The sequence below is a fragment of the Salvia splendens genome, chromosome 17, assembly GCF_004379255.2.
Source record: "Salvia splendens isolate huo1 chromosome 17, SspV2, whole genome shotgun sequence".
Classification (NCBI taxonomy): Eukaryota; Viridiplantae; Streptophyta; class Magnoliopsida; order Lamiales; family Lamiaceae; genus Salvia; species Salvia splendens.
The window spans coordinates 26,646,682-26,661,284 of NC_056048.1; the positions used below are offsets into that span (position 1 = coordinate 26,646,682).

The following is a 14,603-nucleotide window of genomic DNA, read 5'->3' on the forward strand; positions in this document are numbered from 1 at the left end:
TAAATATACTTTATATTCAAAAAAATTACACTAACTTGACATTAAATTACATGTTATAATAAAATTAAAACATAGGAAATCAAAACATATATAAAAATATCATAGCTACAAAAAACATACCACAACACGCATATAAAATAACAAAAATTCAAGACTCGAAATTTGTGTATTATTCCCACAATTGATCAACTAGTGCATTTCGAAGTTCCAGATGAACATTTTTATTTCTTATAGCGTCATAACGAGTCAAATACTCTTGAAACTGGGCGTCTTCATTTGTTATTGTAATATGTTGTTCATATTTTAATTCATATTAATTAAATAATAATGGACATAAATTTTTGCAGTAACACAATTTTTGATATTGTATGGTAGAAAATCCAAAATGGATTTGAATTAATATATTATTGAAGATGATTTTTACATCAAAAATGAATTTTGATATATAGTTAGAGATGATCTAAGAGGGATGAGTCTCTCTCTTGTCCGACATACAACACATTATTTTACTACAACACTATTTTTTATCTTAAACTTTTGCATAACACTATTTATTTTTTATTCTTTTAAGTTCTTTTTTTATTTTATTCTATAAAAATAAAAGCGAAAGAAACATGAGAGATGGCAGAATTAAATATGGAGTAAAGGCCAAAATTGGTCCTGAACATATAGCCATTTTACGATTTTGGTCCTAAACATTATCTTTTGGATTTTTTGGTCCTGCACATATGGACATTTGATCATTTTGGTCCTCCGTCAATATTTCCGTTAAAAACTAACGGTCAACATTATCTTTTGGATTTTTTGGTCCTGCACATATGGACATTTGATCATTTTGGTCCTGCACATATGGAATTTTGATCATTTTGGTCCTCCGTCAATATTTTCGTTAAAAACTAACGGTCAACGGCCGATTTTTGACTAAAACAATGGGTTGGGTCGGGTCGTGTTTGGGTCGGGTTTGGGTTACACGTTAAGAAAAAAAATAATATTTTCTTAAAATCTAAGCATAATATTTTCGTTAAAATCTAAGCATAATATTCTTAAAAAATTAATTAATATTTTTTAATTAATAAAATTAAAGTATAGTAATTTTTAATTAATTTTTTCATGAATTTGAAGAAAATATTATGCTTAGATTTTATTAAAAATAATTTTTTAATTATTTAATTTTATTATATAGATTTAATATTAGTATACTTTAATTTTATTGTTTTGATTAAAAAATGATTATTTTAATTTGGTAATTTTTTATTTTATAGTGTAATATCATGTTTAAATCGTATAATAACATCATGTTTTAGTCGTTATAATATTTTTAATCAACAAAAATAACTAAAAATTAAAGTTTTATAATTTTTTAATTAATAAAAAATAATTATTTTTTTTCTTAACGTGTAACCCAAACCCGACCCAAACACGACCCGACCCAACCCATTGTTTTAGTAAAAAATCGGCTGTTGACCGTTAGTTTTTAACGAAAATGTTGACGGAGGACCAAAATGATCAAAATTCCATATGTGCAGGACCAAAATGATCAAATATCCATATGTGCAGGACCAAAAAATCCAAAAGATAATGTTGACCGTTAGTTTTTAACGAAAATGTTGACGGAGGACCAAAATGATCAAATTTCCATATGTGCAGGACCAAAATGATCAAATGTCCATATGTGCAGGACCAAAAAATCCAAAAGATAATGTTTAGGACCAAAATCGTAAAATGACTATATGTTCAGGACCAATTTTGGCCTTTACTCTTAAATATGAGATAGTTTTAGACTCAGAGGTCTCTGTTCCCACTTTTATAACTTAAGACTTTAGCATCACTTTTCCCACTATTTATCTCTTATTCTTTAAATTCTATCTTAATTCATATAAAAAAAATAAGATGGAAAGAATTAAATTGGGAATTAAAATGTTTTAAATCAGAGCAAAAAAACTGATAAATCAAACAATCGAATTTCCAATTATAAAATCTAAAAAATGAAACCTTTCTCTCCGAAAAAGGGTAATAGTTAGAAAAAAAAAAAAAAAAGGGTAATAGTTAGAAAAGAAAAGAAAAACTTGTTACTATATTCTTCCGATTTAAGCATCACATTCCACTCCTAAAACCCTAACCCCTAAAATGTCACTCAATAAGCTTATACGTTCTGCTTCAAGGCTTGTACCTATCGCCGTCCGAGCTTCCGCCGGAAGCCGATGGTGCTCCCACCGCCACCACAGCTCAGCCTTCTCCGCCACCGTCAACGGCCGAGTGAAGGACCTCCAGTCGCCGAGGTCATTCCCGTCTATTCTCCACCGCTATTCCACCGAGATTAGCTCCGACGAGTCGCTGCTGAAAAGCGTTGAGTACGAGATTGAATGCGCCAACGACTCTTACTCTGTGACCGAGGTCTATATTTTACTATCTATTCCGTCTCTGTATCGCATCAGTTTTTCACTCTTGTTTCTGCTGAAATGAATAGAAATTAGGTTGCGATTACAATTTAGAATTAGGTTTGAGATTTATTCTTGACAAAAAAGGATAATCTTTCTGCAATATAGTTTTTTTTTTCATTTATTGAGTGTTTTTTCTGCTTGAGATTTAACAAGTGTTTTGTTTCGAGTGTTTTTGTATGCTTTTAGAGATCATATTTGAGCTTTGGATTATTGATAAATGTTGTTATGATTAAATTCTGATATGTGCAAGAAAGTATCTAAATTTCCTATAAACATATTGGTCATTAGTTGGATTTTGGAAGCAACCAAGTATGAGATTTGAGTTCAATAGTTAGGGTAATTTCTTTTAGCCGAGGCTATAATGGTTTCGTTTATGTAAGTTTGAGATATAAGTATTAGATTTGTGAAGCTATGTATTTGCTTTGTTTGATTCTGTTACGTCTTCACTGTGGAAACAATACCGTTTTTCTGGTTTCCGTTAGGCTGAGGAGGAGGTACCAGAGGGCTTCCCTTTTAAAATCGAAAACCGTGTTGGATCAGAAACTGTATCGCTGACCAGAGAGTATCAGGGTGAAACCATAAGTGTCGACGTGTACATGCCCAACCTTGTTACGGGTGATGAGGATGATGATGACGCCTCCAACCAATCTAGCATCCCGTTGGTTGTCAAAACCTCCAAGAGGAGTGGACCCTATCTGGAGTTCGGTTGCACTGCTTATCCTGATGAGATTGTGATTGACAGCTTGTCAGTAAAAGATCCGGAAAACTCTGAGGACCAAATCGCCTACGAGGGACCTGACTTTGGGTAAGTTCTGTTTTATATCAGTGACGCGTCTCTAAACATTTCCGTTGGTCGGGTGATGGATTGAGCCTTGTATGTTTGTTGGTTAGGGATTTGGATGAGAATTTGCAGAAGGCACTCCACCGGTATCTGGAGATTAGAGGGATCAAGGCGAGCACAACCAATTTCTTGCATGGGTATATGATCAACAAGGACACCACAGAATACGTCGAATGGCTGAAGAAAATCCAGAAGTTTCTCCAGGCATGAGAAAGTTGTGTAGATGGAAGAAACTTTAGTGGAATAGCTTTTTAGTGAAATGATCAGAGTTGGTCTTTGATCTTTCAATGTGAGTTCATGAATTATCAAATTACATTTATTTGAGTATTTTCCATACATTAAGTTATTCTATGCTTTCTGTGTGTATCAGTTTATCATCATGAAGTAAAGAGGATGAATATTTGTGAAAAATCAATAAATATCAAAACATAAAGAGTTACTTGGCCTTTGAATTTGGCTCGCTTTTCAGACCGCTCTTTCAAACTCATATATAAACTCCTCTATCTTTTTTTCAAATTTTAGACCGCCTCTGTCACTCATGCAATTGAACTGAGGTAATGCTAGATTCAAGTTAAATGATGTAATTCGCTATTTCAATTTGTAAAAATTATTGATCGATTTGTGTATATCTAGTTTATTTAAATGATTAATGCTCATTTAATTTAAATGATGTAATCATTGCTCAAATTTTATTTAGATGATTTTATCTTCTGGTTTAGGATTGTCTACCATCTCGCTCAATCTTAATTTGTAAATATGAATGCTCATTTAATTTATTAATTTAAGTGATGTAATCAGGGCTCGGATTTTAATTTAGACTAGTATTTCAACCAAACTAATTTAATATATCATTTTATCATTACTTGAATTTGACAAATAAAAAAACTAAGCTTGCCAAACTTAACATTTACAAAATATTTACAATAAGCATATATATAGACTACCTATGTATTTGTTCTAAAGTTTTTATCCTATTTGCAACTCAGTTGATATGAATCTAATTTAGGATTTCAAGTGATCACAAAAATAAATAAGGAACCATTAGTGATAATTTTTTTTAAAAATAAAAATAAAAATTGTAGATTAAGTAGATTTCCAAAAGCATATAAATTTAAGAAGGTTTATTCTCAAATGTATGCTACCACTTCAAAGTTATAAAGATTGTCTCACTCGTTGCACCTCCGCCCCTCCCCGCCTGCCTCGCCGCCTTATTGCCAGCCTTCCTCGCTGCTCAACTGCCTCGTTGTCCGCCTGCTTCGTCGGGCTCGCTGTAGTGTGCTGCAGCAATCATTGATTTTCTCCAGTTCATATATTCTAAAGAACTTTTCATAAAGTGTGAGAAAATGTAAAAGATAGTACTCCTTCCGTTTCATAAAAATAAAAACTTTGAAATGGTATGGTTTAGTGCAAAATTTGTAAAGTAAGAAAGACATAGAAGAAAAAGTTTGTTAGTGGAAAATAAGTTTCATCTCACATAGAGAAAGAACTTTTTTAAAATGAAGTGTTTTTATTTAGGTGATGGCCCAAAAAGGAAAGAATTTATATTTTAAGAAACTGAGGGAGTATGCAGTACTAAATGTAGTGGGTGATCTCCACTTGTCAACTTGGTAGTGGTATATTAGTACTTGTAGTATATAATGTATTAAGTTGATACCTTCTTATACAAGTTACGATTTTATATTTAGATTTCAAAAGTTATATGATTGACCAAAAGTCTTAAATGACAATTATATCTTTAAAAAAATGGATAAATCATAGGAAAATATAAATTCTAGTCAAATTATGATCTGTTACACAATATAAAAAAACCATGTAGTTTAATTTATTTTCAATCATTTACTAACAAAATAAATTAGGCTGATTATATGCAATATATTGTTGACATTTTTGAATTAAACGATGCCATGTTATTTATGTATAGATGACATTGTTTGACTTCGGTGACGTAAGCTTATGATTTGTCTTACTTGTAATATACTCCCTCCGTCCCGGGCTACTCGCTCATTTCCTTTTCGGCACGGAGATTAAGGAATGAGTGTATAGGAAAGTCAAAAATGACGGCTGTAGGTGAAATTTTTTACTAAAAATGGAAAGAGTGCAAGTAACTTGGGACGCCCAAAAAGGAAATAAGTGCGAGTAGGGCGGGACGGAGGGAGTATTATTAAAATTTTCAATCAAACTTTATTCAGTCTCATATTTTATTATCTCTTCACTTAACTAATAAAATCTATATATGGCACCAAAAAAAATTGCTTCTTTTAACAAGGGACGAAAGAAGTTGCGCTACTCACCTAAATTTTATTGTATTAGTTTCACAATAGTTAATTAATTGCAAAGAGAAAAAAAAGTCTCACTATTCAACTAAATTTTGTTTTATTAATTTCACATGGTTAATTAATTGCAAAGAGAAAAAAAAGTCTTAGAACTATGATTAGAGCAATAACCCTAACTCTAATCACTGCTACGTATATGTTGTGTTTGTTTCACTAGGCAATTGAGGTAGCATAATACAACTTGAAGAAGACAATAGTTGATCATCTAGGTGAGAATGATGTAGTGGGATTACTCAACAACGAGAAAGGTTGTCATCTGCTGCAATACATTTATTTGTAATCTTCATTTCTTCCCCGCTTCTTACTCTTAGTAAGAGTGAGCGTGACAATATTTATATTTTAGAGTTTAAAACAAAATAAATGCAGCCTAACAAATAAATAAATAAATAACTAATTTAATATATCATTTTATCATTATTTGAATTTGAAAACTAGAAAAAACTAAGCTTGCAAAACATAACATTTACAAAATATTTGCAATAGGCATATATATATATATATAGACTACCTATGTATTTGTTCTAAAGTTTTCTTCCTACTTTTTTCTCTTCTAGAATTCTCTTCTTTTTTCCTTATATAATCTATTCATTCCTAGATATTTCTATTATATTATTTACTTTTTAATTACAAAAATCAGGCTTATTGTTTATTTGAACACATTCCGTACAATGAACATATTAAAATAAGAAGACGATGAACCGCAACTTATTTGATATTAATCTAATTTAGGATTTCAAGTATCACGAAAATAACTAAGGAACCATTATGATCATTTTTTTCAAAAAAAAAATATTGTAGATTAAGTAGGTTTCCAAAATCACATAAATTTAAGAAGGTTTTATCTCTCAAATGTATGCTACCACTTCAAAGTTATAAAGATTACTCGCCGCACCTCCGCCCCTCCTCGCCTGCCTTACCGCCTTATGGCCAGCCTTCCTCGCTGCTCCACCGCCATACCTTGTCGCATTGCCGCTCGTGATAAGGCCCCATAAATAGAAGTTCTATTTATCTTAACTCAACTAAATTTTGTTGTATATATTTCACATACTTAATTAATCTCATACGAAGAAAGGCCACGAAGTATGGAAGAGCGGTCGAAATATGGAAAGAATTGTCAAATTGTCTTTGTAATTGCGTAGAGATAAAAGCCAAAGAAATATGGAAATCAATTATTTGCATAGAGACAAAAGTCCAGAAATATGGAAATCAACTCGAACTATGATTAGAGAAAAAGAATCGAATTGGATATATATAAATCTAATCTAAAAGGAAATCAAATAAAATCAAATCGACTCTTCATCTTTATCAGAAATATAATTCTAATATACATACATTACCAAACGTGTGTGCATCGCATTGCACAATTCCAACAATTTCATAGAAACACATAGCTATGAATATCGATGTGGTGTTTGAGATACTCTTGCATCTTCCCGTTCGATCCCTCTTCAGATTCAGAGCTGTCTGCAAATTATGGTGTTACGACATTGATTCTCCACACTTCATAAAACTGCACACGTTGTTGCGACGTAACAATTACATCAAAGATGAGGAGGTATATCTACGGTTTATTAGTACTTATGTCGATAATAGTCGAAACTTGAAGAGTATATCAATAAATCTCCTAGGCAACGGGAAGAAGTTATTAATGTCGCATAAATTTCCGGTTTACGACCTTATATTATCTTGGGCAGTTAAGGGTCTAGTGTGCCTAAGTTCACCTCTAGGTAAGTCACAAGTTGCAATATGCAATCCTTTTCTAGGTCAATTCAAGATTCTACCACTTCCTCCTTACACTTCTGCTCAATCCTCATATCATTTAGATAGAGTGGGTTTGGGTTTTGACGAATATTACAAAGTGGTGCATTTACGGCAATGCAACAGTCAACGTTGTTTGCTTGCCCGTCTGTATTCGGAAAGGACGAATTCTTGGAGTAATTTGGATATTGATCAAGATTTGGTCATCCAGAGTCCCATAAAGTCGTGGTGCAAGAATGGATCCTTTGTGCACTGGGAAGGGCGGAGAGGGATATACTATAAGAAGATTATAGTAAGCTTTGATATGAAGAATGAAGAGTTTCGAACAACTTCAATATCATCACTAATGGGTGACGAAGTATTTTATTACTCATCTGGTTTTCGTGTTCTAGCAAAGAGTGACTTCTCTTTTGTTATCCTTGTTTTCGACCGTCAGAGGTTGAAGGTTTATGAGTCTAGCGGTGAAGGAAGTGAGCTTGTTTGGAATAATGTGAGTAATGTGGAACTAAAGCCTTTTTGGAGGCTCAAAATTCTGGAGAGTGATGATATTCCAATTTGGAGGAATGATGATCGTGTGGTTGTTAGAGGTAGTAAATACAGAGAAGTGATTTTGTATGATTACCATGCTCGGAAATTCATACGACGTTTCAACATACCTACGAGCTCGAGCTCGACCTCGCCTGATGACATCATTGAGTATGAAGGAAGCTTGATTTCACCTTAGAAGTATACTAATTATCTTCTTATATATTTTGTAATACTAGCTAGTTTTTGGTATTTCAAACGTTTGTTTTAGAACACTAATCTTATTCCTTTCTTTCTAATAGTTTAATTACTTTGTGGTTAATGAAATAGAAGTTGTACAGGAGAACCAAACTGCATCATGATATGTAGTTTTGTGTTGTGTTTTAAGTGGAAAAAGTATAAATAAATGTATCTCTATTTTTAGCAATGAATTATTTTGATTAGAATAAATAAAAAAAATTGAGGGATATTGTACTATTAAGTACAATTTGAGAGATTTAAGATATTAAATAAATACATACTACCTGTATAGAGTAACTATCATAAATATAGACATTATATGGCCAATATAATAGTATTGAAAAAACAGATAATTACGGGATTGCTTATATCAAATCTAGGTATTATATAATTACAACATGTATATCACACGATGCATTACTATATATTTATATAGGAATGTATATACGGACACAATCTTGACTCATTGAAATATAGGAATATTCCAATTAATCACATTTTAAGCAGGAAAAAACGATAGGCTATAATGCTAATCGATCTGGAAAATTAGTTCCAAAAATTACAATATTTTTTTTACCTTCCCTAAAAATATACTCCATCCGTCCGTGATTAAATTATCTCATATTTGACCGGCACGTGTTTTAAGAAATTGTTTGACTTTATTTAGTAAAAGGGCTAGAAAAGTTAGTGGTTGGACTTACTTTTATATATTGGTTTTATAATAAAATGTGAGCCGTTAATGGAATGTAGGGTCCACTTAGTAAAAGGGAAATAATGAAACATTTATTAGCGGACGAACGAAAAAGAAAAAATGAGACATTTAATGGCGGATGGGATAATACTCTTAAATATCAGTAATTGCATAGGGAAAAAACCACGAAATATGGAAAGAGCGGTCGAAATATGGAGAGAAATGCCAAATTGTCTTTGTATTTATTTGTCTATCAATAATTGATAGCATAGCAATAACCCTAATCCTAATTACCGCTGTTACATGTATGTAACCCTAATCCTAATTACCGCTGTTACATGTATGTTGATGTTCATATGGAAATCTAGTCTAAAAGGTAATCAAATCGACTCTTCATAGAAATATAATTCTAATGTATAAATTACCAAACGTGTACATCGCATTGCATAATCCCAACAATTTCATAGAAACACATAGCAATGAACATCGATGTGGTGTTCGAGATACTCTTGCATCTTCCTATACTATCCCTCTTGAGATTCAAAGCTGTCTGCAAATTATGGTGTAACGTCATTGATTCTCCACACTATAAAACTGCACACGTTGTTGCGACGTAACAACAACAAAGATGAGGAGGTATATCTACGGTTTACTTTTGGTATCGATCATCGAATTAATAGGAAGAAAGTATCAATAAATCTGCTAGACAACGGGAAGACGTCGTTGAAGTCACACGACTTTCCTCTGCCTATGGACATAAGGGTAGTATCCGAGGCGGTCAAGGGTCTAGTCTGCCTAAGTTCTCCTAATATGTCAGAAATTGCAATATGCAAAGGTCAATTCAAGATTCTACCACTTAATCCTTACAATACTTTTGACTACCATAATAGAGACTTCTTATGTTGTGATCACTATGTTGGACTGGGTTTCGACGAACATTACAAAGTGGTGCAGTTGATCCGGTGCATGGAGTTCAGCAGTTTCTATGCCAATCTCTGTTCGGCAAGGACGAATTCTTGGAGTAAATTGGATGTTGATCGAGATTTGTTCATTGAGAAACCCATAAAATCGTTGTCCAAGAATGTGTCCTTTTGCACACTGGCGCACAAGGAAATGGAGTGAGAATATTATACTAAGCTTGGAGTGAGAATATTATATAAGCTTTGAAGAAGGAAGCTTTTTATCATTTTTTTGTAGTGGACCCCATATTCCACTAACTCATTCCTACTTAACATTTTATTATAAAACTAATATATAGAAGTAGGACTCACATTCCACTAACTTTTTCAACTCACTTTTCATTACATTTCTTAAAACTTGTGCCCGGTCAAAGTGAGACAATCTTTGTGGGACGGAAGGAGTATTTTGTAAGAGTATTTGGTATAGTATTTCAGGTGTTTGTTTTAGTTTTCATTCTGACATATATGATTATTTTGGTTTCCCTCTACCAAAAAGTGATCCCATTAACAAAGAATCCATATAGTGGTGATCATATATCTCCATAGTAATGCAAAAGTTTGTAGTGTCTCTTCAGGTTATTGTCCTCGACGATGTCAATCATCAACTCTGTTCTTCACTTAGCCCATCACAGCATGAGAACTATCTTGTTTTCATAAATTTTATCATATTTAGTATTCTACTTCATTACCCATTTATTTATTCCATTATTTCTTTTAGAGATGGAGGAGATTGAGCTAGCTGAAGGGAAAAAAAAGAACTAGAAGTTACTGTGCTAGAATATTTACGGTGCTAGGACTATATTGTGCATACATTTGGTGAAATAGTTTTGGTAAAAGTCTCTTTGTATTACACTTTGATCGATTGATATCTCTGAGAAGAAATTACTAAAACATTGCTATAACCCTTTATTTCAAGTTGTTGTTTAAGAATAATCCAATTAGACTAATTCATTTGTTTATTTGTACCCTTTTTCAAAAAAATCCAACTATAATTTCATTTGTTTAGAACTCGATTTTTAAAAAGTGAATATTTTGGACAATCTTTGGATTTCGGCCTCAAAATAGTATTTTACTCTATTATTTTACTACAACATGTATACACACCACATCCCTTCCTATCTATAATTATATATACGGACACAATCTTGACTAAATAAAGATTTCGTCATTGAATATGAGTATCAACTAATCATATTTTAAGTAGGAATCTGGTATTAGTTGCAACTTTACAATATTTTACACTCCCTAAAAATATACTAACAATCATATATAAAAAGGAAGTTTTGGAGATATTTATAAAATTGCCACTTTAGATTTAAAATAATAACTTAATTAAAACTGATTTTTAATAATCACAATCGGCAGTTTCATTTTATTGTTAATGCTATTAACACATTAGCTTTTATTTATTCTATACTATTAAATTGGGTTCGACTAAAGTACTGAGGAAAAATAGTATAGTCGCCTGTTCCTCTTCTAACTTTTACTAATATGGTTAATTGGTTTGGAATTCTTTGCAAATGGCATGAGAAAGATTGATCGATCTCATTAACATACAAATTAATATAGGAATGAAAAGGTGAAGAGTTTTGAATCTAAGAGTAATCTATAAATACTCTTCACAGTATAATTCTTCCAATCAAAATTCCTCGAATAGCTGATGCAAGGTACACCAAAATCAGTGGTGATGCTGAAGATGATGAGCTCGATTTTGGGGTTGACGTCATCAAGATAATTGAGAAACGACGTCGGACGAGTTCTTCAACAGCGGCATGAGAGCTCACGAGGGAAAGGACGGTGTTGTGAGGACCGACGCCGACAATTACATGCCGGCGACAATGGGGGAATGAGAGTTTGAGGGAGGCGCCTCCCTTCTCAATAATCTGACAATGTTAGTAGTAGTTGGGCCAAGTTGCAATTACTCACGTGGGTGTTATTAACAAAAATATGGATGTATTGTCATAATACTAACAAAATTAAATATAGATTAATTATTTTGCTAAATTCACTAATCAACAATTTTGTGTGCATATTTTTTTTACAAAAATACTCCATACTTTTATATTTATGGTCGTTATCTCTATAAAATATAATGTGGTATTTCTTAGTAACTCATTTATTTAATGTGTTGGTTTTTGTTTGAAGTACTTGCCTACAAATGGAGACAAATTGGGGTGATAGAGAAGATGTCGCTAGCAAGGTGATGAATGTGCTATGGACTATTATTGGTGAAAATGAAGCTTATTGAAGATAGATACCAATACTCTTTTCATTGAAACATGAATTTTATTATTTTATTAATATTATTAGTAATGAATATTCTTAAAACAAATATAAATTCTTTAATTTAAATTATTATAATATTAACAAAAAACATGGATATATTTTTTTGCCAAATTCACTAATCAGTATATTTGTGTGCATTTTTTGAATTCTCTAAGTTATTTGATTATATATTTTTTGTAATATATTTTTATTATACTTATATATAAATTTAGATTATGTATGTTAATATTGTTTATCATTTTATAATAATATCTCACAGCTGTGCATTAGCACGGGTGTGATACTAATTTTTATAATATCACGTAGGGGTGGGTCGATACGAGATATCGTATCGAAAACGTTGTATCGTATATCGTATCGAAAATATCGATATAAAAGAATTTCATATCGTTATCGTATCGAAAGTTTCGATATATCGAACTTTCGATATGGATAATATCAATATCGTTATCGTATCGATATTTCGATATATCGTACCGAAATTCAATATATCGATATATCGAAATATCGATATCGTATCGAATACCTGTATATCGAAAATTATAATTTCAAAACTTAAAATTCACACAAAAATTAATAAAACTTCAACACAATAAAATTAATAGTGTTCTTAACTCCATAATCAAAATACAACACAACCAAGTACAATTAAATGGATTTATATATATTTATAATTTTAAATTTTAATATGTATTGAATTTCAATATGTTTCGATATATATCGAATATATATCGTATATTCTATATAAAACGATATATCGAAAATATCGATATATATCGTATATTCGATATTTTCGATATAAAACGATATATCGCGATATAAGGAAATTCATATCGTTATCGTATCGAAAACTTACGATACGGTATCGTATCGTATCGAAAATTATGATATATCAAAAATTCGATAATTTTTCGATATTTTTCAATACGATACGAGCGATATATCATTTTTTCGATATTTTTCCCCAGCCCTAATATCACAGACCCTAGACAATCAAATGCGCCTATCAATAATTGCATAGAGAAAACTCGAAAAGCCCCGAAGTATGGAAAGAGCGGTCGAAATATAGAAAGAATAGACTATCCATAATTGATTGCATAGAGAAAAAAGTATATGGAAATCAAGATTATATGAAAAGAGCAATAACCCTAACCCTAATCGCCGCCGTTAATAGTTATATAATTCTAAATATAATTCTAATATATATACAATGCATAATTCCAACAATTTCATAGAAACACATAGCTATGAATAGCGATGTGGTGTTTGAGATACTCTTGCATCTTCCCGTTCGATCCCTCTTGAGTTTCAGAGCTGTCTGCAATATGGTGTAACGTCATTGATTCTCCACACTTTATTAAACTGCACATGTTGTAGCGATGTAACAACAACAAAGATGAGGAGGTATATCTATGCTTTACTTCTGATTTCGTTTATGGTCGTACACAAGTATCGCTAAGTCTCCTAGACAACGGGAAGTCATTGATGTCGTATGATTTTCAGCATATCGACCAAAGGGTAGTATCTGTATCCATATTTGTATCTGCGGTTAAGGGTCTAGTCTGCATAAGTTCTCGTGATGAGTTAGGCATTACAATATTGATGAGTTAGGCATTACAATATGCAATCTTTTTCTTGGTCATTCTACCATTCCTTCTCCTCTTCAGACAAGATTTTTGTGATCATCATGTGGGCCTGGGTTTCAACGAAGATTATAAAGTAGTGCAGTTGCTGCCGTGCATGGTGCACCACTGTTTACATGCCAATCTGTATTCGGTAAGGACAAATTCTTGAAGTGAATTGGATAATTGTTAAGATTGGATGACTAAACCGATCAACAACGAAGAACACTTTCTTCTCCGAGAACTCAACGAACAAATAACCAAAACTACGAGAGATTGCAGAATTGAGTGAACACAGCAGTTTACGTGGTTCGGTTCAATCGAACCTACGTCCACGGGAGAATCACGAACACTTTATTTCTCACTATCGGGGTTTACAATCGCACAACTCCAAGAATGCACTCTAGAATCGATGTTTCACTCTTCACTCAAGAACTCTCATCAAGAACAAAGGTGAAAACTCTAATCGAATCCTCACAAAGATAATGCACACTCTCTTGATCTGATGTAACTGCTATGAGCTGTTATAAGCTTTATATCACAGCTCCTTGGACGCTTAAAACATCCAAACCGCTTTCACAACCGAACCGTCCGTTGATAGCCGTTGCAGCCAACTTTTGAATCTGTAGTCTCAGATTTTGCTATTCAGTCCCTGAACGTCTCTCGGTTATTTATTTAAGTATCCACCTTTCAACAAATCTCTACCTTGGATCTTGAATTGAAATAACAGTCGATCATCTTCTCCAAAACCTCAAACCTTAGTATCTTACCAGATTCACTAGCTCCAAACAATACTTCAACTTGGAACTAGGAATGGCCTTGGTTAGCATGTCTGCAGCATTATCCTCTGTAGAAACTTTCTGAATTCTCACCCTTCCCTTGCTTACTTCATCTCTGATGAAATGCA

General features: G+C 32.4%; 2 protein-coding genes across 2 annotated transcripts; both read left to right on the top strand.

The window, feature by feature from the left end:
* The first annotated feature begins 2,085 nt into the window (after nt 1–2,085).
* Nucleotides 2,086–3,628, top strand: LOC121773555 (uncharacterized protein At2g39795, mitochondrial-like). Its single transcript, XM_042170435.1, has 3 exons — nt 2,086–2,394; nt 2,924–3,246; nt 3,333–3,628. Exons 1-3 carry the CDS (start codon nt 2,128–2,130, stop codon nt 3,490–3,492), a joined length of 750 nt encoding a protein of 249 aa, XP_042026369.1. The 5' UTR covers nt 2,086–2,127; the 3' UTR covers nt 3,493–3,628.
* Nucleotides 3,629–7,008: 3,380 nt separating this feature from the next.
* LOC121774550 (F-box/kelch-repeat protein At3g06240-like) lies at nt 7,009–8,097 on the top strand. Its single transcript, XM_042171402.1, has one exon. The coding sequence runs from the start codon at nt 7,009–7,011 to the stop codon at nt 8,095–8,097; it is 1,089 nt and encodes a 362-aa protein (XP_042027336.1).
* Nucleotides 8,098–14,603: the final 6,506 nt, after the last annotated feature.

Coding starts and splice junctions, on each gene's coding strand:
- LOC121773555 (XM_042170435.1), top strand. CDS start 2,128: ATGTCACTCAATAAGCTTATACGTTCTGCTTCAAGGCTTGTACCTATC. Junction 2,395..2,923: donor ACTCTTACTCTGTGACCGAG/GTCTATATTTTA, acceptor GGTTTCCGTTAG/GCTGAGGAGGAGGTACCAGA. Junction 3,247..3,332: donor TACGAGGGACCTGACTTTGG/GTAAGTTCTGTT, acceptor TTTGTTGGTTAG/GGATTTGGATGAGAATTTGC.
- LOC121774550 (XM_042171402.1), top strand. CDS start 7,009: ATGAATATCGATGTGGTGTTTGAGATACTCTTGCATCTTCCCGTTCGA.